The 25,313-nt window shown below is 38.6% G+C and overlaps 1 protein-coding gene across 1 annotated transcript in view; it reads left to right on the top strand.

Annotated features, from left to right (window-relative positions):
- Window positions 1-696: 696 nt before the first annotated feature.
- The window catches only part of FBXL5 (F-box and leucine rich repeat protein 5), a gene marked incomplete at its 5' end in the record, with an annotated part of 36,986 nt that continues 12,369 nt past the window's right edge, over window positions 697-25,313 (top strand). Inside the window, 8 exons of the mRNA XM_082482640.1 lie at window positions 697-831; window positions 14,352-14,567; window positions 16,389-16,484; window positions 17,300-17,483; window positions 19,755-19,937; window positions 22,419-22,544; window positions 23,518-23,666; window positions 23,849-23,931. Of these exons, the coding sequence (XP_082338766.1) occupies window positions 697-831; window positions 14,352-14,567; window positions 16,389-16,484; window positions 17,300-17,483; window positions 19,755-19,937; window positions 22,419-22,544; window positions 23,518-23,666; window positions 23,849-23,931 (1,172 nt within the window). The remainder of the gene's footprint in view (window positions 832-14,351; window positions 14,568-16,388; window positions 16,485-17,299; window positions 17,484-19,754; window positions 19,938-22,418; window positions 22,545-23,517; window positions 23,667-23,848; window positions 23,932-25,313) is intronic.

Below are 25,313 nucleotides of genomic sequence, written 5' to 3'. Positions count from 1 at the left end.
TCCAGCTTTCCTATAGGTCCTCTTTAGGTACTGGAAGGCCGCAATAAGATCTCCCCAGAGCCTTCTCTTCTCCAGGCTGAACAGCCCCATCTCTCTCAGCCTCTCATCATAGGAGAGGTGCTCCAGCCCTCGGATCATCTTGTGGCCTCCTCTGGACATGCTCCAACAGGTCCACAGCTCCCTCACGAACACCAGCTCACCTGCAGACACCCTCTCGATTCCTCAGAAGTTGTCATCTCGTCAGCTTATTCGGCTGAAGTGAGTTTTCTCTACTTCACATAAACGCACAATGCGACTTTTAACTCTTTCCGATTTTATTAAAGACAAAACCTGCTGAGCTCCCGGCGCGCCAGCCGACCTGGTGGGCAGGGAGACCCGCCACCACGGGGCAGCAGCCGTGCCCTGGTTGCAGCCCGGGAGCCCGCCTGCACCCGGAGCCCCTCCCGCAGCCTCCCCGCATTTTGCAGGCCTGGCCTCTGATCGCTCGGACCAGCCGAGCGCCAGCCAACCCCCCTCCGCCGCCGCCGCAACCGCCACCACCCGCCCCTCGGCCGCCCGCTCCCCGCGGCACAGCGCGGGGCAAACTGCGCATGCGTTGCAGTTGCGGCCCGGGCGGCGGCGCTCTCGGGGCGGCCGTTGGTCACGTGGCGCGGGGGCGCTCTCCGCGGCGCGGTGCGCCGCGCATGCGCGGGGCGGATGTTACCGCCGCCGTTAGCGCCGCCAGCGCTGGGGCTCTATGGGGAGAACATGGCTCCTTTTCCCGAGGAGGTGGACGTCTTCTCGGCTCCGCACTGGCGGATGAAGCAGCTCGTGGGGCTCTACTGCGACAAGGTAGCGGGTGGGGGCGGCCTCGGCCTCTCCTCCCCTGAGGCGGGAGGGAGGATTTCGGGAGTGCGCAGCTGTCAGCGCTCCGCCGCCCCGGCCCCGGCCCCACCGGCAACTTCTCCTCACAGGCTGCTGCGGGGTTCCCCGTCGCTCCGGCCCTTCCCGCCGCGAGTGGTGTCTACTTCCCCGCCGCGCCCCACGCCTAGCTCGGCCCCTTCAGGGCCGGGCCGGGTCTCCCCTCGCCTCCTGTGCCCTGGCGGCTCTGCCGGGATGCGGGCCGGCCCCCGGCGGGGTGTCCCGCTCTCTTCAGCCTGGAGGAGCGGCGCTTCCTGGTGGGGGCCGCGCCTTCCCGCCGCCTTCTCTCTCGCTGGGCCGTGGGGAAGGAGGGGCGTCGGCGCTCACCCCCCGGGCTTGCTGCCGCGGGGCTGGGGAGTGGGCGCCTTGGCCCGCCGCGGCGCGGGGCTGCGAGGGGGTGCCCCTGGGCCCCGGAGGGGTCGTAGGGCTGAGGGGGCGGTGAGGGGGGAGGCAGGGAGCGGGCCCCGTTGCCTTTTTGTTAATTAACCGGTGCCAGGCGAGACAGCAGTGCAGGGCGTAGCGCTTGCTAACAGTCTGCAAGCAGCTGTGTTTGCGTTTTTATGCACAGCGTTTAATGGGTGAGTAACTTAAAGATACCCCAGGTAGGGTTTTCTTAAATTTTAAATATATATAATTTTCCTCGTGGACAAAAGTAATTTTTATTCTTGCATCAGGGTAGTTAGTAATCAAGGCTGATGTGTCACCTGAAAGGCAAACTTTGCTGCAGCAGCTTAGAGTGCAATGGAAGGGTTTCGGGCAAATACTTCAAAGCCAGCACTGATACTGAAAGAAGTAGTACCTCCTATCTCTGGGTATAAATGGCTGTTTGGAGAACCAGATTGGCTAACAGACATTTAAAAGGAGAGTGAAGTTACATGAGAGACAGTATAATAGCTTACTGCTGCCAACAGGATGGGGGAGTTCTCGCTTCCTTCCCCAGTTTTTCACATGCCACCTTGTACTGCTCTGGGACTTAGACTGCTCAGACACCTTCATGTGAGCCTGTTCAATTTGCTAATCAGGTAAAGAAAATGTGAGTTGTTTTTTTGCAGGGTTAGCTAACTGAACTGGCTGAATAGGGGGTCTGGAGGGAGAAGGTGAGACCTTGTGTATTTTCACTTTGCCTTTTATCTTTGACCGTGTTTGCAGTTAACTTTATTTTTCATCTGTGGTGGCATGAAAACTTGTGATATTTAAACAGAGTGGATTTTACATGAAGGGAAACAAACACCTGGGACTCTTCTCCCCCAAGCCCTCAGCAGCAGTATTAGCATATTGTTGACAGCAGCTGAGCGGGTTTTCTTTGAACTTCCAGATATTGTAGTAATTTGGGTTTTATTCCTAGAGAGAAATTTCTGTCACTCTTATTGAGCCTCCCACAAAGTTTTGACCGAATTTAGCATGACTTGATAAAAGTAAAACTGCCTGGGCAGGAACGGTTGGTTTTCCTAAATATTGGCAAATGTGATTAAAATTACCCAGTTTTAACCCAGAACATAATCTCTCATTTTCTAAAAAGTTTTATACAGGAGTTTGCTTGCTTCCTTTTTTTTTTTTTTTTTTTTTTTTTTTTTGAATTGCAAGTATGAATGAATGGCACTTTTTTAAAGTATTCAATCTTCCATCCTTTAACCCTGTTTCAGAACTTGGAGACTGTGCCTGGCCTTTGACCTTTGTATTAGAGTAATGCTAGCTTTGCATCAGGAAAAACTCTCTGAACTGTTTGACTTTCCTTCTTGTGTGATTGAGATGCTGTAATTAGATAAGACTGTAGTTCCGCTTACACAGCAATTATAATCTGTAAAGCCATGCTCTTTATAAATTTAGTCTGTCCTTGAGGGGGTCTTTCATTTTGTGAATTACACATTACCTGCTGTTACTCATGTTCCCTACACATTGTAATATAGCCACTCTCTGATAGTGGCTGAATTTAGTAAATTCCACCAAATGTTAGTGAGGGTGAAATGGTTGCACCTGTGCTTTGCTTTTCAGGGGAACAACTGTAATGTTCCCTGGGATGGTGGGTAAAGTATGTAGGTACTTACTTTAAGGCAGAGATACACAGTTTATTTTGTTCTTCCAGGACTTGATGTGAGACAGAACAGTCAATCAGACATTTAAGATGTTTAGTGTGTTAGGAAAGTTATCCCAGTTCTTTTTTAACTGTTGCTAGCAGAGATCTCGTCACATGTTTGCTGCATTCTTAAATAGCATTTTTACGAGTGTTGCACACAGTGCCTTGGACTTGGATAATAAGAATAACTAAAATTGTGTTTTGTAAGGTAACCCACAAAGTTATCAAATCTATTGCCTGCTCTGATGATAAATAGATTCTTTAAGTCCTCAGAGGATGTGCCCCCCTGTAGGTAGAGGAGTGCTACAGCAGACAGTCTTTATAGTCAACATGCTTTTTGTAATGCATGACATCATCTTTGCTACAAATAGAGCAGATTCTGTTTTCCTATCTAGTGAACCATTCTTCATTTTCAGAAAGATCTGGTGCCCATTTGCAAATTGTAGCTCTGTCCTCCATCTTAGTTATCTGTTTTCTGCACTAAGAAAATTGGTTCCTTCTACTTCACCGTATGGGGCACGCTTTCTGTACCTTGGTGTACTTGTTGCTTTTGTCAGAACTAAGCTGCCCTTCTGTAACAGTTTAAGCTATCTGACTGCCACTGTTAGGACTGTGTGCCTTTCTTGCTCCCATCAGCACTTGAAGTGACTCACAAAGGCCCTAAGCTGGCAGAAAACATTTTTTTTTTCTGAAGCGGGGTGGTTTTTCTGCTGATGTAGTGCTGCCAGCAAGCACTGGTCAGATGAGTACTGAAGCCAATGCGAGGCAGAGGGTGGGACCGTGACAGCCAGCAACTAGATTGGCTTAAGCTACTGTGAAACCTCAGCCTAATTATGTCTATGTTTTCCTGAAATCTGTTGTGCAAAACAGGACACTGCTGGTGTTGAGTAGAGCAGATGTGTTATTCTGCAAGCTTTTTTTTTTTTTTTAACAGCAATGTACTTGCATTGTGCTTCTGTGTAATCCCGTGTTTCTCTGAGGAGTGATGCTCAAATTTCCTTTCATATTTGTTAGACTTCTATCCTATGTGCAGAATGATGCAGTTGTCCAAGTCAACATGTTGGTGTCCAGTAGAGTGTGTTTCTGTTGTCGAACTATGATCTTGCATTTCCTGCACTTGAGAATGTGCCACTCGTGTATTACCAACTTTCCTACTTTCCCAGCTGTGGCTGAAAGGATCATATCTGTCATGAGGCAGCACAGATTTCAACTGATCAGGTCTTGAAAATATCATTGTGGTTTGGCTAGAAACATAGGTAGCTATGGCTTGAGAGCATGATTTGCAAGTGTTGGAGCTACTCTGATTTCCTGTAGACTGTATTAGTTTGCTGTAGGGCAAAACAGTATCAAAAACCTTAGAGAAGTCATGATCTGTAATATGTATCATCTTCCTCTTAAGTAGTTTGGTTATTTTATCAAAAGGAAATCAGATTCTTTTTTCTAAACAAATCTGTGCTGGCCGGTTGTTACTTCATTAGCTTCAAGATCAGGGCTACTCAAGTAGCAGACTCTAATCTAGATACACATGGCAAATAAATTTTGGCTGGGCCTTCCCCAGGGATAAGACACCTGGTGTTGCCGTGTGGGCTTTCAGACTTCCTGCTGTCTTGTGGAGTTACTGCAGCTGAAGAGTATGTTTTTAAACCTTTGTATTGTAGAATTACCCAGAAAATTTAGTCTGCTTTAGGAAAAGGAATAGGAAAAATAGTCGTGCTCTAAAAGCTGTAATGAAGCTATCAGTGATTGATGAACTTGGTTCTCATGTCTTTCTGTCAGCCTCTCAAAACTAGCATGAGACATGGTGCTGTGACTGAGTGGACCTAACAACTAGCTGCTGCTGGAAGGATTAATTGTTGATGATATCCTCTGTGCTTGTCTGGCCCCTTGATGAGCAGCTAGTTCATCTAGTGCACTGAAGTGGAAGGTGATTCAGTAAAACTGGCTCACTAAGAGGTCAAACGAGCTCCCAGAACCAGGTTGACAGTATGGGAGGAGGGAACAAGACTAACCATTGCAGAAGTAAACAGCTGCTTTAATAGCTCAGCTTTATTGTGAAACCTTTGGGTGTGTGATCAAAAACATCTAAGATCGTTCTGTTTGTCTGACTTCAGTCTTCTGTGGTTGTACCTTTCTACAAAAATCTCTGCAGTTATCTCTCATGGTTCAGTAATTACTTTGGCTAGTTATTCCAGGAAATTCGGATCAATTTTGTCATGTTCTGCTGACTTGAATGCATTGAACTTGTATAAATATTTAACTACTATTTTTCTTTTCTAGCCTATACTTCTTACTCTTTGTTAAAAATTAATTGCCAGAAATATTTTTCCTAATTAACTTCCTTATGAAGACTTGAGTCAAGAAGACATTTAATTTTGCTCTTCTCATCTCTGCCTTTCCTGTTAAATAGTTGACTTAAAATACCACTTTTCTTCTTTTATCTAAGTATATGTAGACTTTTTTTTTTCTGTTTTTCTGTGTCCTCTGTGTTTGAAGTCTCAGTGCTGTTCTGTTCTGTTTTCTGCAGTGATAAGTTCTTGGTTATTTTTGTGGGATTCTTTTCAAAGCTTTCATATAGCTTAAAAATTACCTCTCTTTATTTCCTAATAATGGTTTCTTTTGATAACTTGCATTTCTCTAACCTTTGTGTATATGTCAATAGCCTTCTATTACACATTAGTTGTTTCTCTTCCTTGCAAGCTTTGGCCTCTGCTGAAGAGAATTAGTTTTCTCATATGTTAAATTTGTGATGTTCTTACAACAAGGATATTGCAGATGCACCATTTTAGGAGTGAAAAATACTCCTGAATTAAGATGAATTGACCTTGTAAAACATTGGGCATGGAATTCGGTGATCACGTTATGATTACACTTTTTGTGGTAGCAAGGGGGATTGAAATCTGAAAAGTTAGACAAATTATCAACATTCTGACTTTCTTTTTCAAAGTCAAGTATTTTTTGCTTGTTGTCCTTGAGAACCAAAAATGACTGATCCATGAAGATGTCTCTCTTTGTTTCTAATCAACAAATGTTGGTACAGCTTTCATTCTACTTTTGATATCCCTTTTCAGTATTTTGGTACGCCACCATTCATTTTCCACTGCCGCTTCAAATATGTGTGTGTTGATTTAGAAATTCACAGTATTTTGTTATTGCCACTTAACAATCTGTAGCGTTGAGCCTTTACCTGTGTTTAGAATGCATAAACAGCTATTTAGGATGCTTAGTGTTAGTAAGTCTGCAAATGATGGGCTACACTATGGCTACAGGCAGAAGGTAGAAGGAAATACCTTCTTTCTTAATGGTAGGAGATTAAACCTCCTCATTATCATCCAGAGATAGGCAAGCAATTTGCTTGTCCATACCTCTGACTGTTTCATCAGAGACTACACCAGGCGTCTTTCCATCTTAGCTTTTGGATGCTGAATAGTTCAGTAACTTCTTGCTATACCTATTGGGAAATAACAGCTTTGAATAAATTTTTTTTGTGTGGAAGACTATTTTGAAGATGAATCTGGATGTGACAATGTGTTTTAAATATCTATGTTTTAAAGCAAATGCATTTTAAGTAAAGTGCCAAAGAAGGCCTGAAATGGGGGACAACAGTGATAAAACGTGTTTGGAGTTTAAGTGAGGCTCTTCAGACCTGCATAGCAATTTTGCTCCTTTTTTCCAGGACACTTTAGCTCTTGTTGCCACCTCAAATCTTATCTCCATTTCTTAATTTTTTTGTCTAGCAAAGCACCTATTTTTTCTTACCAATCAGAAGCTTTGCTCTTCTGTTTCTTTTTTTGTCCTCATAAGAAAAAACTGAGGGTATTTTCTTATGCCAGGCACAGTAGCAGGATTTTTTTTCCAAGTAATTGCTTGGCACCTATTTTTGCCCTCAAAATTATAGGAACAAAGTTTTCTGTTCACCCTTCGCATGTTGCTCTGATCTTTTGTCCTCTCTTCCAGCCTGTTCTGGAGAGCAGTAATAACCCACCTTTGCCCTCTTCTGCTTTAAGCAACAACAATTTATTCTCTCCTACTCTGTGGCAAAAAAAAAAAAACCAAAACATGATGCCTTCTAAAAAGCTAGAGACTCTAATTAGTGTGCATCAGTGTTCATACAGGTTTAATGCAGCAATCTTAGGATATGCTTTAACTGATTAAATAGAGCACAAGTTGCAATTCTTGAGACACTTGGCTTTTTATTTGTTTTTGCAGTTAGTGCCCAAGATGGATTAAGCCAGAGTGGTGGATTATTCCAATGCCCACCTTTGTGTTAGGAAATTGCAGTGAGACTGGTGCAGGAGGGCAAAGACATTTTTGCTATGTTTGTAGTTGATGAGTTACTGCAATGGGAGAGTGGAGAGGAGCCTTGAGGCTGCTCTTATTTCACACTTGGGCCTTCAGATATCTCCTGACAGAAGGCCAAAAGGCCAGGTTTTAACAGGAACTGATCTGTGTGAGGATATAAGACAGGAAAGAGGTCTTCTATGACATATAGAGTGAATATGAGAAATGCTGTGACACAGATATACAGCATTATATATAACATATAACAGCATTATTGCAAGTGTTCATCATGCTTTCATTTGGGGCCCTTGTATTTCATACCCTTACTAGATTTTTCTTTAATGTTTTGTTGGGTTCATCTCTGCAGACCTGGTGACATCCTGTGTCCCTTCATCCCTGGTAGGCTTCTACTTGTAGAAGCCACATGGTGGAGGAGGCTCAGCTGATTTTACCAGTGCTTCCTGAGCTGTGCTTTCTGTTACAGTCCCCAAGGGGGTCTGACACTAGTAGCAACTGCATCACTGCAAATGTTGGTGCAGTCAGTCTTGGACTGTGATTTAGATCTTTTTGTGAAAAGCACTTTGTAATTCAAAAACTGATCTACAAGTGTTCATTTGAATACAATTGACACGTATGCAGTGCAGAGTGCTAGGAAAGACCACAATAAAAATGAAAATACAGCATTTTGTTTCCATCTTTCCATCTCCGTTGTGCTCTTATGCTTGGCATTTATCAGCTTGACCTTAGTCTTTAAAAATAGAGAGAGTACAGGATTTTACTTGCTCTGTTGGCTGTGCTCTTTTAAAAACAAAGTAATTTTGTCTGCCGTAATCTTTGAATTAATATAGTGTTTCTTGGTTTTGCGGGTTTTGTTTGTTTTGTTTTGGTTTTTTCTTTTTGAAAGGCTATTTCAAGATTTTAGTTAAGCTGCAAAACAACTGACAAGATTACATAGAGGGCAGGATTATATAGAGAAGATGACAGACGGGCATTCGAAAGTTTTGGATTTCTTGTTGAGTTCTGCCATATCCTGTCCAGCCTGCCTTCCTTACTCATTACTGTTATTTTGGGTTGACCCACAGCCAAGAAAAGCACCCAGGGTAGAAAACCTGTATTACTCCTCTGATTTAAGGCTTCGTGCATCTGAACAGCTGGAGTGTGAAGTAATTTAGCTGATTCTCTTACTGTTCACCTCATATACCTCTACGTAAGCTAAGCCAAGGAGCAGGTGACACTGAGAGGACAATCATCCTTTTTGCTAGGTTGTCTTGGAACTGTAGTTCTTCCTTGGGGACAATATAAACTGAGCTTCTTGTGGATTCCGAAGTAAGACATGGCATGTACCTAGGTGTCACTGCAGGCTGTCTGTCAGACTAGCGCGCTGACCAGGTGAAAAATGAACCCACTATAAAGGCAGGGATCGGTAGACCAAATGGGTTCATCTTGCAGCTGCATAATTGCTAGAGCATATTTCAGGGAATTGGTAGGAATGTACAGCTGGAAGCAGGGGCAGGGCTGCTGCTTCTGGGTGTTTCCTTCTCCATCCCCACCCCCTAATTTACAGCAGATTAAGTATAACATGAACCCGCATGCTCTTGGTATTGACATAGGGCACACCTTGTTGCGGTCTTTGTCCCTCCATTTTCTTGCTCATAAAATAGAGATAATATCTCTGCAGACTTCAAGTTTATATCCTTTGAATTTTAGTGCTATTGCATATGTGAAGTGATAATACCTAAAAAATATAAGAGTGAAAAGTTGTAGCTGACTAGTAATTCTATGCTGCTTTTTTTTTTATAACCTGGTGTTATTCTATTCTGTTCTAAAAATGTTAGTTAGCTCCATAATGAATATGTTTTACTGTTGTTAGTGGTTTTTTTTTTTTTTTGAGTTTTGAATCTCCTGAGTTAACTAGTAGCAGAAATCTAGTCTGCATTGATCATCAGAAATATGATATCTTTATTTCACCTCCAGTGGCAATCAGCTGCTTGTATAGGTCTTAATGAGCACAGTGGTTACTCCTGGAAAGCAGAATATAGAGGAATGACCTATAGAAAATGTTACTTGTGATGATATGTGAAAAGGAAGAAAAATTGCCTTCAATGTTTTTCAGGTTCCAGACTGAATTTTTAGGGTTAGTGGTTGTTCAGAAGTTACAAGTGGGAAGCGGGGAAACCCTTAATTTGAAATAAAGCAGTTTGTGAATTTGTAGCCACTTTTAACTTCTTTAGCCTTGAGTAATTGTTCCATTTTAAATTTGTGAAATCTTTGGGCAGAGTGTAAAACCAATTTTCACTTTCTTGTTCTCTTTCCTCGTGTTTTCGTTGTTTTCCAGCTTGTAGTTGGGAGTAAAGAGATACTTGTAACTGGGGAAGTTATAACGCAGCATAGACTTTGCTTACTGCTATGCTAGTCTGATAAGAGCAGCATACTTTTTTTTTCTGTATTCCTATTTGCTACTTTCTCCTTGCCAGTTAATAGTATGCTTGGATATTTTTAAGCAAAGCTTTTCCACTCATTAAATGTATTTTTGGCATATGTACTATGAAATAACTGTTTCAGTTTACTCACTGTAAACTAACATTTCTGGAAAATTAATTTTCTTTCTTCTTCTAGGAAGACACTGTTCCATATTGACACATATGTAAAACACTTTGAGAAACTAAGTAATACTGTGGTTTGTTCGGTGATTTAATTAAGTCTTGAGCTTTCTTATTTATTCACAACATTTTGGGTAGAAATACCTGTCTTCATCTGACAGAAAGTTTCAATTCTTTAATGAAAGCTTTAGAGCCACAAAGGAGATGTAAGAATTGAATGTAGAATTACCTTCAGTTGAGCTTCGTGAACATGAAGCACTGTATAAACAGCCACTACTGTTAATCTTGCTGGTATTGTCTCTTGAAGCACAAAAATGAAATAATAGTTTACAGTAAGGGTGTCTGCTACATCTCTGTACATTCATCTTGACCATGTTAACGGCTGTGTTGTAGTCTAATGGAGTTGGGCGCTCACCTAAAACTGGTGTGTGATTGTCTGAGCTACAAAGATTTTTTTCAAGTGTAGCTGTTCTTTAATAGTGTAATTCGAGGTTTAAAAAAAGGTGTCCAAGTGATTTCTTAATTCAGTGTTACTATGTTTTCCTGCAAAGGGAGGATGGAATTACCTTATCTTGAATCAATGGCAGAAAACTTCTAAGATCTACTTATTAATAATCCTAACACTAGTTTACACATTGCTTTCAACCCTGATGAAAAATCAGTATTTCTGATTTTTATTTCGGTCTTGACTTTTAGTATTGTGTACAGCAACCCCCCCAAATTGACCAGTTAAGTACGAAGAACTTCAGAGGAGAACAGCAGTCTTATGTTAGCATGACTATCCCCTTGTCATGCTGTTGTTTGGAATAATTTGGTACATTTTGTGACCTCATGCTTTACTTTGCTGTTGGCACCACAGGGGTCTCTGGATTATTGATGTGCCTGCCCCAGTTTACATGAAATACAGTTGATGTATGGATTGCTGTTTGTTTGGATACTTTTTAGGGGTTTAATAAATAAAGTTACTACTGGGTTTAACAAATCCTGACTATTTCTAGAGTATGCCTGCATGAGCTAAAGGTCTCTGAAGTGTTTCAGACAGAATTTGCAATGCAGTTGACTGTTGTTTGGCCTGTTACTCAGGCTGTTTGGATTATGTAGAATTCTTAAATTTTTTTGAGGCTTCAGGAGACAGCATGACTGTTCCTCTTTTGGTACCACTCCTCAATTCCAGTTTGCATACCAAATGCAGAACTGTTGTGCTGTAACTTACAATTGTTTAAATATAATGTCTTCAAAAGTCCAGAAAGCTCCCAGGTATCTCTCACACCTGTGGCTGTGATAATCGCTTTAGTGTGCTGTGTCTTAAGCCTGCTCAGGGATCACACAGGCACTGTACTTTATATTTTTGACCATTCAGCAAATACTGTTAATACAACCCGTTTCCTCCTCCTTGCGGTTCTCGTGGAATTCTCCATCTGAGTTTTGGGGGGTGGTGGTTTTTGTCTTGCACTACTAGACTCCTGCGCTAGTTTTCCTTGTGTAGAGCTGGTGAGAAGTGAACCTTGGAGTGTAGCAGCTGCTGTCTGTTAATAGTCTTAGTCCCCCATCATAAGACTTCATCAGTCCTGGTAATGAAATTAAAGATCTGACCAAGTGACGTTGTTGCTAGGCTACCTGTCCTCTGAAAAGCCAGTTTTCCTCAGCTTTGGTTGACCTTTTTAATGTACCAACCGAGTGCTGATTCAAGTACAGTCATTAAACTTCAATATCCTCTCCATAGTTCCTAATCTCTTGAATATCTGCTGGAAGCCTCAGTAGCAGAGGTGAATATGCAAGCATTTCATGTTACAGTGGCTTCTATAACAATACATTTATAACAGGAATTTTTAAATTGGATGCACAAAGGGATTCTTTATTTATTCCAGACTTGTGGATGATAATAGGTAGGTTCAATAGAAGTTTGAGTCCTGGAAAGATTTTTGGGTGAGGAGGATGAGAAGATGCTATTTTGTACCAGAACTAATTTTCTGATTTTTTTTTTTCAACCCAATAGCAAAATACAATAATTTTGTCTAGCCTTCCTGTTACACGCTTCAGCAGCCTTGTTTACATTTTTACATCAATCAAAATACCAAGTATTTGGAAGTAAATGGGTTTCTTGGGGAAGAGGGTCTTTGGGGACTGACTTCAGGTATTGTAGATCCTTATGGGTAGAATGAACAATTTTGAGATGATATCAAGAGAAATGCTACTTTAGAAACCAAATTTCACCATTCTTGAGGTCTGAATCGCAAGTGGCTGGAGGTGAGGCAGCTATTCTGAAGAGCTATTTCTGCACCCATCTCTTGTGCTTTTCAGCATGGAAAGTCTAGTTTGTAGTTTCATCTAGTGCCACTGCTCTGTATATTGCATTCTTGGAGCTTAGCATAGAGTAGAAATGGTCTTCAGAGCCAAGATCTTTTCCCATTTGTAATATGTATGTAACAATGCATGCCTCAAATCCTAACGCAGTGCATCAGAAATACATGACTTTTTTCTGACCTGTCAGTAATTGGTCTAAAAGATAAGGGTTTGTTCCCCCCCCCCAGTAACTTTGCCCTATTTTCTCTCTCTGCTGAGGCTGAGTAAATGTGGTTTTCTGTAATGACAGTCACTTTGTTCGTATGTACAGCATGTAATGTACAGTAGGCACAGCTGAGTTGGAGTTGCGTAAGTATTTGGCACGTGTCCAGCGTGTTTCGGTTGCATTGCTAGTGGTTGCCAGGAAGTGGCAATGCAATGTCAGGATGAATAAGTGCATTTGGGTTTTTTAAACGATAGAAGTTTTAGATATCTCAATTTATAGTTATTTTTGATGTAAGTATTTTATATGAACCTATAAGTCTCAGATTATTGTTTCTAGTAAAATCCTTAGATTTCAGAATCTTTGTGAACTAAACCACTTCTGAATAGTCCAGTCGCTTGCTTCCTGAATTAAATTAAAATATTTATATTTTTAAAATGCTTGCTCTTGTATTGTGCTATAGACTATGGTTCTTGAAGCTGCACTTGGAATAAAACAGAAGAATGGAAAAAATACCAGTTTTCTACATTCACCAAAGGAAAATGCAGTTTTAAAATGTATTGTTGCTAATGGTGACTGTACGTGTGTAAAAAATGGCACTACCATGTTATGTGGAATTTGTGCTTCCTTGATTTGTTTGGTTTTGGTCCATTGAAAATCTTTTCCAACAGCTAGTATAGTTCGTATTCACTTGGTAGGACTCAGCGGCCCTTGTGGATAATTCATCCCTATAGGTGGGCTCAGAGACATGTGACAATGGCTTATTAAGGACTAAAATGTAGATCTGGGAAAGTGGCTAAGCCTTTCAGTTATCTGCTGGGCGGAGGAGTTTGCATTGATTTCTACCAGGAAATCTTTCTACGTTTGTTTGTCTCAGGGTTTCACAAGATTGCTTTATGTTCCTTAAATACAACTTTGATTTTACTAGCTTCTTAAAGCTAATGCTCTAACTGCATAGTTCTCTCAAGGATGATCTTCCTTTAAAGAAGTTGTGATACTACTTTGCCGTTTTCTTAAGCTCTGTTCATTCATGTGGAATGAGACAGTTGCCTTCAGAATTTGTGTGATTAAATGTAATGTGCTTTTCTTTACAAGGTGCATTATTGCATATATCATGCTTTGTTAAACTACTGAGGTTATGTTATCATTAGTTCCTTGTAATATTTCTAAACTTTATAGCTTTGCTTTTTTTCTTCAGAGCCTGTGATGGGAAATGGAGTTACATAGCTGGCACCGGAAATCAGAGAACTGTGCAATTAAATCCCTTAGTTTACTTAAACCTCATTCACAAAGCACAACATTGCAAAATTGTTTTGTTAACTTATTTTGGGGAGTTAAACGGAATTTTAGTGTGAATATCTTACTATTTTAATGAACTCTAAGAGGAAACATACATAAAATCACCACACATAATGATGTTTTGACAGTTTTAAAACAACTTTAAGGGTTTTATATAGAATTTGTGTCAGATCCTGCTAACAAGTAAAAATCAAATGTCAAGTCAGTCATGAAGGTTAACGTAATTATGAATTCTGTGGAAAAATTTCAGTAGTCATATTAATGGGGATATTATTTAAATGTTTTTTAATCTGTAGCATTCATGTGTCAGTATTAATTCTGCCCACTTTTGGCAGAAGTTGCATTAATTTATATTTTAATGCACCAACTGGATACATTATGAGAAAGTCACTATTAAAATACACTAGTTTGTGTATTCCTATCTATGCACTTGAATTTCTGATTTTTATCTGTTGTGCTTGAAGATTGGAATTAAAAGCATTCCTCATTCCAATTTTTGATGTCTTTGAAGTTAGTTGCTTGAATTGCAAATTCAGTTTTTATTTTTGCCAGTTTTCAAAACTGAAGGTTTTCGGCTTTTATGTTATAAATAATGGCAGCAAAGAATAACAGGAGCCTAATACTTGTTCTAAGGATTTAACTTGACCTTGACGTGATTTTCATTGATTTTTTTATGAGCTTTTCTTTCTTCTAGCTTTCCAAGACTAACTTCTCCAACAACAATGACTTTCGGGCTCTTCTGCAATCTCTTTATGCCACATTCAAGGAATTTAAAATGCATGAGCAGATTGAAAATGAGTGTATCATTGGTTTACTTCAGCAACGTAGCCGCACAGTGTACAATGTGCACTCGGACAACAAACTCTCAGAGATGCTTAGTCTCTTTGAGAAAGGGTTAAAGAATGTAAAGGTAAGTAGACTATAAGAAGGACTTGTGTCTTATGGAAAACATGTTGGGATTACATATTAGTTTGCCTCAGCTTTTCTTAACACTCTCTACAAATCAACTAAGGGGGAAGAAGAAACACTCGTGGTTTCTTGATACAGTGGTGAAAGCTTTCCACTCCAAAACACAAGTTATTTTACTATTCATCACAGTTAATAAATTTCTAGTAAAACTTCTTTTCAGAGGTGTATTTTGTGACAGAAACCCATCACTGTGTAATTGGTGGTGTTTTGGAGAGACAACGTGGAAGTTTCAAATACAAAGACTGCTAATTGGTCCAAATGGTATCTGACTATAGAAATAGTATTTTTTTATTCATTTGTTAGGAAACCCTGAGTATCTTTTCTTGTGGCACATAGCATTATATTATTTTCACAAATGGAGATGATTGCTGGACTTTTTTTTTTTTTTTTTTAAAAAAAAAGCATTGTTTTAGTTTGTTAGTGAGCCATGTACTCCTTCCAGTAATCTGCTGCTCAATAATGCTGTTAATGTTCCAGTCCTCAAGAAACTGTAAATGTTATTTCTTCAGCTGGCTTTTTCATGACTTAAAGCTGTTGAATTTTTCTCCAGTAGAGTACTACTTGAATTCTGCTATGTCTTGCCTTTAGGGTACCCAACTCAACTCACCCTTTCTGCACTCTAAGAACAATAGTCGCCAGTAATAATTTTTCATACCGTATTACGTTTCTAGTACATGTGGTCTGTGTTTTCAGTAAGAACAATACTAAATACACAGCTGATTGATTCAATTTTACTATCTAAGGTTGTTTTTGACCTGGGAATCCTGCAAATAATTTTTTCCCCGTGCATATCAAACCTTAACCTTTGTCTTAAATTGTTTCCATTAATGCATTGGAAAATGAAGTGAAGCCAGTTTAACACTTGGCTTTGTGTTATGCCTTCTCTTCTAGGATGCTAGTGTTTTTCTGTTACTTGACTTCGTAAGTGTGGAAGATCTGATTTCTTTACCTTTCTTTAGATATGTTAACTGTTTAACTTTTTTGGAGGGTGTGGTTAGCTTAATTTAAAACTGATGGCTTAAGCTTTATTCTGTAATAGTCAGGTTTTCTTGATGTTGTAGAAGTTTGAAGACAAAACCCATGTTTACTGTAAGACTTATGAGGAACTTCAGTATGTTGCAATTACTGGGCAGACCAGAACTAAATTCTTATTACTGGCAGAGAGAACAACTTAAACCAGCCTCATCTATCAATTTGTTAACTTTAACATTTAAAAGTCAGTTACATCTTTATTTAAGAGTTCTTTCCATTTCCAAAGTAAATACCTATAGAGCATGTCTGACTAAATTCTGATTATAATTTGGAAGCTAGAATTGTAGAATAACTCATGTAAAATGTATGTGGTTAAAAGATGAAGTGGAACTGCTGTGTCCTAGAATAATTCTTATGCAAAACGTGCAAATACTTAGATTAGTCTGTTACTACTTTGAACTTTGGGTGAGAGTGTAGATTGTCAGACTTCAGTCTTTGCTCCTAAGTAAAAACGTGATTAGACAAGTTAATTCATATCTGATAACAAAATAAATTAGAATCGGGCAGGAAGAGAATACTTTGTTCTGCCTAGTACGAGGCCAATACAGACTGTCAGCTTGTCATGAAACTTTGTAAGTGAACACGTTTTTACCATGAAATGGAGCGGACATGCTGCATGCATGGGGAAGACATAATGGGCTTTACTTTGAAACACTGGTTTATTTAACAGTTCAACCTTTGGATGAATGGATAAGATTAGATAATAGTTAAATCTTCACTTTCTTCTCAGAATGAATATGAACAGCTAAACTATGCGAAACAGCTGAAGGAGAGATTGGAAGCCTTTACGAGGGATTTCCTTCCTCATATGAAAGAGGAAGAGGAGGTAGGTAAAACTCTTCCCCAAATATTAGGTGGTCTTCCCTGGGGTATGGAATAACTGAATACAAACAAAGGGCTTAGAGGTTTTTTTTTGTTGTTGTTTCAGAATTCTCTGTTTTTATTACTATGCCAATTTGCATTCAGGGCTGTGGTGTCATTGTTCTGTTCTCTGACTGCAGTTTGACACATTCTGAAACTGAATATGTTGAAAAGTTATGATGAAATTCCGGTCCGTTTAAAAAATTGATAACAAAAGTCCACTGGGGCTGAGATTTGTTTGCAGCAGGTAGTTATTTAAGGGGATATGTAGTAAAACTTACAGGAAAAAGAAGTTCTGTAAACCAGTACTTCGTGACTCAAACTGACACTCCCAAACAGCCTCTGACCTATATTTGAAACATAGACTAGTACTGCCAGTCTGAGGATTTATGGGTATCCAAAAACTGGGAAGCATCTTCTGGAGAGAGTAAATCTTCCGAAGTCTGTCCAAGAGAAATCTTTTCTCATGTTTTTCTTCCTTGCCACTTTGCCTTCCGTGTGAGTACCTTGATAAGTTATATAGCTTAAGCAACTTTAATCACTTCCCTTTTCTGTTGGGGAAGACAGTTAAACAGCTTACCTGAGACTGTGCAGTGATCCATTGGCAAGCAGAGGATTGGAACACAAAACTTCCATGGTCCTGTCCTTAGGTTCACTTAATGTATGACATGTTTTACTTGGAGAGAATTTGAAACAGGAAATTCTGTGTTGGTAGGTCTGTGTAGTGTTATCAACTATCTCTGTCAGCACCAGACTTTTTTCCTTTTTCCTTTGCTTTAGGTTTTTCAGCCAATGTTGATGGAATACTTTACGTATGAAGAATTGAAAGATATTAAGAAGAAAGTAATTGCACAGCACTGCTCACAAAAGGAGGCTGCAGAATTCAGAGGTCTTAGTAAGTGGAATCAAGCAGAAGAGCTTCAGAAGGTCTTTAAGTATTCTGTGGATGAGAAGGCAGATCAAGGTGAAGCATCTAATTAAAGTTAAAGTAATTTTCAAACTGCAATTTTTATCTAAAAAGCAACACCAGTGACATACCTAAAGTTACATACTGGCAGATAAAATAGTTTAAAAAAAATGGGAATTTTTTCAAACCAACTTGAAACTTCAGGAACTTTACTGTTTGATACAGGCTTCTTGGCAGGTTGTAATCTAGACAGTACTTCACTGTTTACCTGTTCTCAACCTTCTTCCTCTCCCTTCCCTCCCATGGTAATATTTGGTAAAATAAACAGGCAGAAATTATAATTAACTTCTAATTTCATACTTCCAATGAAATTATATTTTCTATTTGTAGACCTTGCACTGGTTTTCGGGACCACTTTTCTGTTGATGGTTTAATAACACAGAATAGTTAGGCAACTGACAGCATTTTGAATTAAAAGCAACTAGTATTTCGAATTAAAAGCAAGCTTCCCTGGCCTCTCAGGAATCAGAAAGGCAGAAACTGTGTGTGTGAAGTGATGCAAGGGAGTGAATCCATACAGCGTGTGAGTAGGTCAGATGAAAGGTGTGTTCTGACAGTGAATATTTAATTTGTGTGCATCTGTAAATACCTTTCCTGATGAAACTTAAAATAAATGGGTAACTATTAAAGTGTACTTCAGGCTTGTTTTGACTGTTGAAGTAGCCTAAGTTGTCCATGTTTGCAGTTTTCACTCTTAACTAACAAAGAAGAGTTGATGCCCCAAAGAAGGGGAATTAATGTTCCAGAAGTGTAATACTGGGGGGTGAGACTGGTAAGTAGAGCAAGCCCTCATGAACTAACTTCCTGGTGTTGATAAGATGTGGTGTTCTCATTAGAAAAACTTGAAAAAACTACTCTAATCAGATTTTTTTTGATGAAACTTGACTTGAACTGATCATTTTCTGCCTTCCAGGTGGAACCTTCAGGAAAGATCATGGTCCATTGTGTGAAATACTATTGAATCTGAACAGATGAATGTGACAGAAGTGGCTTTATGGCATTACTTGCTGTTAAGTCTAGCTTGAATAGCAGCTTTGGGACAGCAGTAATTCTGCAATGGTTGTGTTCTAGACTTTAGGGAGACAAAAGTACGTGTCCTGCATCCATTTGTTTAAAAAATGGAAGAAAATAACACAGCTTGCAGTCCTGTGCAGTTTTAACTGCATTTTAGTGTGAAATTCTCTGTAGTTTACCTGCAGTGACTTGGCAGTGACTTCACTTTATCAAGTGAAACTGTACTTAATTATATATTTTTGAAGTAGCAATAGATTATCACACGGTAAAGGTTTTATTATGCTCACTTTTGAAGGCTCTTTGCAAAAAGAAACCTGGTCCTTGTCTCACTGTGAAGTCTTACGTACTTTGTGTCTTAACTTTAAAAATAAATCCCTACTAATTAGTGAAACCTGGTATTTCTAAGAACTCCTGAAAACTGTTTTAGAAATACCTTTTTCTCAGGTAAATTGTCCTTAAACAAAGCATTAAAAATTACCTTAAAACAGCCAAAAAACCCACTAATCAAAGCACCGAATTTGTTATTTTGTATAGTTTTCAGCTGTCTTTGTACTATGGTGATAAGGGAGAACTATTGGAGTTGGTTCCTACTGCTGTCTATTGAAGTATTAATTACAGCGGTCAAATTTTAGACTCTAACGTAATATTTTGTATTACCTTCCATTCTGAATGGCTTGTCACCATTCAGAAGTTAAAATTAATTGTCTATGCTAGTAGTTAAAGCTAGAAATAAAATGAGACAGCTGCAAAGAGTTAAACATGGACTTCTTGCTGTGTCCCAGTCAAGAGATTGAGTGCTTTTGCTGAGAGTGGTCCTAGCTGTAGATTCTGAGTTCTAGTACTGTTTCCTGGGAATGTGGCAGAGCAGGTATATATATCATCTATGACATAAGGCATTTTTTTAAAGCGTTTTGTTTATAGCAGATACTGCTTTCATCTTGCTGTGGTTGAGCAGCAGTGGTTTACTTTTGTTTTTTTGGATCCTTTGGGGGTCAGGGTTGGAAAAAAACTAGCAAGTTGAGAAAATGGTGAACAGAAAAGCTGAGCTAATCTGGTTTTGTTTGTTTAAGGTGGTTTTATGGTGAAAGCTTTTTAAAGCCAAAGTGATACCTACTTTTTTTCAACTCTTTGGCCAAGCAATTGTTTAAATTTTTTTCAGACACTACTTTTTTTTTTTCATTGCACTAGACAAAATGTGAATTCCACTATTATTTGAAGTTGTGTTTCACTTAACACACATTTTCTGTATTTCAGAAACCGAAGTAACAGGACACACCACAAATATTACTAATCTTCCTCCTGAAGTAATGCTGACCATTTTCAGTTACCTTAACCCCCAAGAGTTATGTCAGTGTAGTCAAGTAAGCACTGAATGGTCACAGTTGGCTAAAACTGGATCTCTCTGGAAACATCTTTACCCTGTTCGCTGGGCTAGAGGTAAGTTAAATCTAATTCTTCATTTGAAAGCATGTCAATTACCAGAATTTCTGAGTTTATAGAAGAGGAATGTTTTAGTATAGGCTGTCATGTACAATGAAGCTGATAGCTGAGCATGCTTCTGGCAAGGATAGTGCCCTGAGACTTGGTTAAATATTAAAAATCTCCAAAAAGTATTTCTATCTTATAGAATTAAGAAACTAAAAGTTGTCTTGGTTGTAACTCATGAGTAGCTCTTGTATACAAACTGTTCATTAGTTTTACTGAGGTTGGTTTGATTGTGTGAATGCTAACAAGTATATTCACTAATACAACATCTTAATTATGATTTAAGAATCCAAGGGATTTTAATTATAAATGCTGCTGTTACAACTACATCAGCAATATTTTTATTTCATTAGGGTACTACGTAGAAAAAAAAAATCTATTTTTGTTAATTCCCGATTAGTATGTTCTCCTCTGAGAGGTCTGTCTTGTGATTCAGACATAACTGCAGAATGGTAGTTTAAAACAAATGGAGTTCTGTTACTTCCCACAATCTTTATATTCAAACTTCAAAGAAAAATGTATGAATGTTAGTTTTAGTATTGAGATTCTCTAGATACATTACTTCAATAACTTCTACTGCACTAAGGACCAAGCGTTTGGTTTTTTTTTTTTTATAAATTCTGTTTGTCAAACTCTGCTGTTAATTAAAATTTCCTATTGAAAAGTGTAACCTTTGCAAAAGTACCTGTTCAAATAGACAAAATAATCTATATTCCAATGAGGCCAGTTACAAGTCATCAGAGTATATTTGTAGCTTTAAATATTTCTATTTGTATTTGTCCATATTTATGTAAGTATTAATTACTGAACTATGGTATTGCAGGTTTTGCAATTGCTGCCATATCAGTGTAGCTGCGTAAGAAGGAAACTGTCTGTGCCTTTTAATAAGCTATATTTTATGTGCCTTTGTAAGATTTTGAGAGAAAGGTAACAATATCTAACTTAAATTTTGAGATACATAAAAGCTAGAAACTTCTTTCTGGCTTCTAAAATCTATACAAGGCAGAGATGAGTTAAATAATTCTTAGATCTGAATTACTCTTTTTGGTTGGATAAATCTTACTGAAAATAATAGATTAGTCCCTGAGCTGGAAAAGAGTGAGTGGAGAGGAGGGGTTGCAGAGTTTAAACTGTTAAATTTTTATTTTTGTCTAAAACCTAGTTGTCTTCATAATTCGGTGGTGCTATGCAAAAAAGATAATTGGCAAGTACTTAAAATTATTTATTCCTAAATCAGTTTTTGGCATGACAGGAAGCTAGTCTTATGATGTACCATCTATACTACTACAGTTATTTGTGCAGAAGTGCTCTAAACTGGGTGGAAGCTTCTCAAATAGGATTTACTGCCAAAAGGGGGAAAAAAAAAAAAATAAAACTACAAGCTTAGTTAAAAATTAACTTTTTTTTCCTGATACAGAGAAGGCTTCCGAGGCTTTTTATATATTATAAAGATGGTTTAAAGATGATGAGAAATGTTACCAAAACTTTTTGCTTCACAGTTGGTTGACGATCAACGAGGATTTCATTGTCACTGTGTTGCTCATATAAGAAACCTTGTTTCTTTAGATACCATGCAACAGGGGTTGCTCTTGCTTTGAGGTAGCAGGATACCCCACTAGCTGAGATATTAGGATAAGCTGTTTCTATTTTAAGCATGTCTATGCTGAGGGAGGCTGCAAACCTGCTTGTACTGAGCCCAACACTATAATGCACACAAACTAGAAGTAAATTATGCCTGTGCAGTAACCCTTGGGAAGAGGAGGTGCCCTACCAGCTAAAACAGTGGAGCTGTTGCTGATATTCACGTTCATCCAGATGTTCTAAAAAATGATTGTCTACTGATCTGAGTCATATGCGTACTGTAATTGAGTATTGGATAGCTGTTGTAAGTAGGCTACTTCTGGAAATTGGTCTTCTTGATCCTGGAGTTGTCATGTGCAATGACTAAAACCAGGCTAATAAAATACATTCTGGTTGACTGTATATTTGTGAGATTCCAGGGGAAAACAGAAATGTCTTAAACCAAGTGTTTATACTAAAAGTTAATGGTTAATATGTTTACCAGAAAACTTCAGCACCTACACAGTTCAAATATTCCATAATTGTTTCTGTAACCTTTGCAATCATATTGGTCACTACCAAGAAAATAAGGACAACAGGCACATCTTGGAATAGCATAATAGGCTGTGAGTTCTGTAATGGTACTGAAACCGTTCCAGGAATCTTTTGAAGCTTTAAAATATAGATCAAACAAGAATTACGTCAAGGTTTAGTCCAACCTTAGTTGAGATGAATGCAAAATTCATTTATATCTTTAGGTCAATTCACAGTATGCTGATAAGTTTATCATTGCTATTTTCTGCAGTGATGAGGTTTGGCTTAATGTCTCCTTTCGGGTTTTTTTCCTCCCTTCTTTTTTTGGGGAATGAGTAGGTGATTGGTATAGTGGTCCTGGAGCAGATCTTGAGATAGAACCTGATGAGGAATGGGTGAAAAATAGAAAAGATGAAAGTCGTGCTTTCCAGGAATGGGATGAAGATGCTGACATAGATGAATCTGGTAGGTAAATCTGATTTTGGTAATTTTATTTTTTCCTGAAGATGACATAGCTGTAAGAAATAAATGTATAAAATGGAGTCTTTTCTGTAAAATCAATTTAAAATACAGATTTTTTCATAGTTGATTCAAGTACTGTTGTATTTATTATCATTTTGATGTACTAATGTTCTGTCTAGATTAGATGCTTACCTAAGACAAGACTACCTTTTCTGTAGACTTACAGAGTAAAAAAGAACGTGGGAAGTTTTGCCTAGCAACAACTAAACGTTCTTTAAAGGGGTGCTCTTTTTTCTTATCTTCATCTCATCCTGACTCCCAGCTGCCTGGAAAAAAAAAAAAGGGCAATGAGGGGGTCGGGGTGGGGGGAGGTGGCGGGCAGTTGGTTTTAATGAGCTGAGTTAATTCATCTAGGAGAGAGCAAACATGAGCGCAGGTAAAGAGTTATGCAGATGTTTCTGGAGTTAGGAAGGAGCTAAAAGCTAGGCTTCATCTCTTCAGGAAGGATGGATGAATCCTCTTGGATCTTAATGCATTCTAGGCTTAATTTAACTTTTCTCTTAAGCTGTTATATCACAGGATATGAAATGCTCGATGAGAGTATTCCAAAGCATAAAGCAGGCTGGTGAAAACAGCTGCCCCAGGCAGCCCTGAGCAGTGCATAATCTGTATTAAAATTTCCTCCAAGTCCTTTAATGATAATTTTATGTTAAGACTCTTACTGTTTTTACTCGCCATTGGCGTTAAGCTCTTCAGGGCTGTTAAAGGCAAGTAAATAGTTTTTAAAGGTGAGACTTCAGTAGTATGTTGAGCTAGAGTTCAGCATAAGTTTGATGTGAGGTACTTTCTGAAACTTTCTGAAAGCTTGTTGAGCTTTCTTTAGTTTCTTGATAACTTGTTTGAAGTAAGATGGCAATGTGAATTCCAAATTACTCAAAGCATATTTTAAGTCTTTCTCTTTGGTTTTATTTTGCAGAAGAAGCAGCTGAAGATTCACTTGCCATTAATATAGCACAAATGGAAAAACGTTTACTTCATGGCTTAATTCATAATGTCCTCCCGCATGTAGGTTCCTCAGTCAAGACATTAGTATTGGCCTACAGTTCTGCAGTGTCTAGCAAAATGGTATGTAATTTGAAACTGCAGCCTCTAATTAGTAACTGATGTGCCTGAGTTTAAAACACTCAGGTAGTGAAAATAAGTTGCAATTCAAAAGAAAGTTAATTTATATGTTGTCTCTTGACACTGTTTGCAGCCTTATTGCCTTGTGTCTTGACTGATTATTTCCCTTTCCTTTACTTTTCCAGGTTAGACAGATCTTGGAGCTTTGCCCCAACTTGGAATATTTGGATCTCACTCAAACTGATATTTCAGATTCTGCATTTGAGAGGTTAGATAATTGTTGTTTCCTTTAAAAAAAAAAAATCCAGCTCTTTGAGGGGTAGAAACATTCAAACATGTCTTAGTCCATTGCCCATGGAGGGAGAAATAGAGAAATCGCATTCAGGACTCGCAGATAACTAAGAACTAAACCAGAGTAACAAATCAATGAAATAACAAATGAAGCATGTAACTTTGTAATGGCCATTTAAAATGGTCTGTCTTCACTATTGGATATGTATTACTCATCAGCGTGTAGCTATCCATAACAATAATTGTTTCATTCTCATATTAACAACTTGAAATTTTCGATAGGTTTTTGTGTAGTCAGTCAGTTATGGTAATTCTTAGTCTGATATAGCTGGGAGTGTTTGAATTGCTGCTATTTAAGACACTGATCAAATGGTGGGCAAAGCTCTAGGACTTAGGTGTAGTAACTGTGGATTTTTAAGTTTTACTGAAGCCTGCAGAAATTTCATTGATGTCAGTGGGATGGTGTGTGGATGCAGAGCCTGTACCAATGGGTCTTACTGTAATACTGAAACTCAGGGGCTATTTCGGTGTTCAACACTTTCATTATATAGTGCTCTCAAGTTTTAGATGTTAACACCACAGAAAATTGTACCAGCATGGATGCTAGTAACACTGCAGCTTGTGCAAGAAGTTTTACTTGAAACAAAAGCCTTACAGAATTTCTGTGGCTCAGAAATCAATCTTTGTGACCTTCTGTCAATCTCTAGTGAAGCGAAGCACTATTTGCTGCTCGTCATATATCTGTATTTCCAACACACCAGCTTGTCATTAACAAAATGAGTTTGGCTTGCTGTAAATATAAGTAATCACTTATGGAAAGTAAATGATAGTTAACATAAACTCTGGATAGGTAAAGGTAACTTAAATCAGCTATATACTTTTATAGCTAATTGTGTAACAATATTACTGTAGATCAACTTTCTATTTCATTTGAAAAAGATAAGGCTGAAGGGGTGAGGTCTTGTTAATATGAAAAAATCTGATTTCATTGCCATCTCTAATTCTTATCACTTTTGTGGAATAATTAATACTGTACACAGAATGTGTTTTGGGAATCCAGCTATTCTGTCTGAAAGAAATGGGAAATGACAGAAGGATGTATGATCTAAGTACGTTGATATTTCAATATGTATAAACAGCCAAGCTTGAGAAACTCAAATACTCGAAATTCCAACTATTAAAATACTTTGAGCTTAATATTATATATCAGAAGTATTTTTCTTTTTGATAGGGAGAAATTTGCTATTTCAGTAAGTTCACTTTTTTCAGCCTTCTGAGAAGTTAACTGTGGTGTGTAGTAACTTAGATGCCTCTTGGTAACTGTGTTATGCACAACAGAAGCTGCTTTTTGAAATTGTC

Source organism: Vanellus vanellus, assembly GCF_965231255.1.
Source record: "Vanellus vanellus genome assembly, chromosome: 4".
NCBI lineage: Eukaryota > Metazoa > Chordata > Aves > Charadriiformes > Charadriidae > Vanellus > Vanellus vanellus.
Note: the sequence above shows the minus strand (reverse complement) of the source record. Positions and strands in the feature narration are given on the sequence as shown.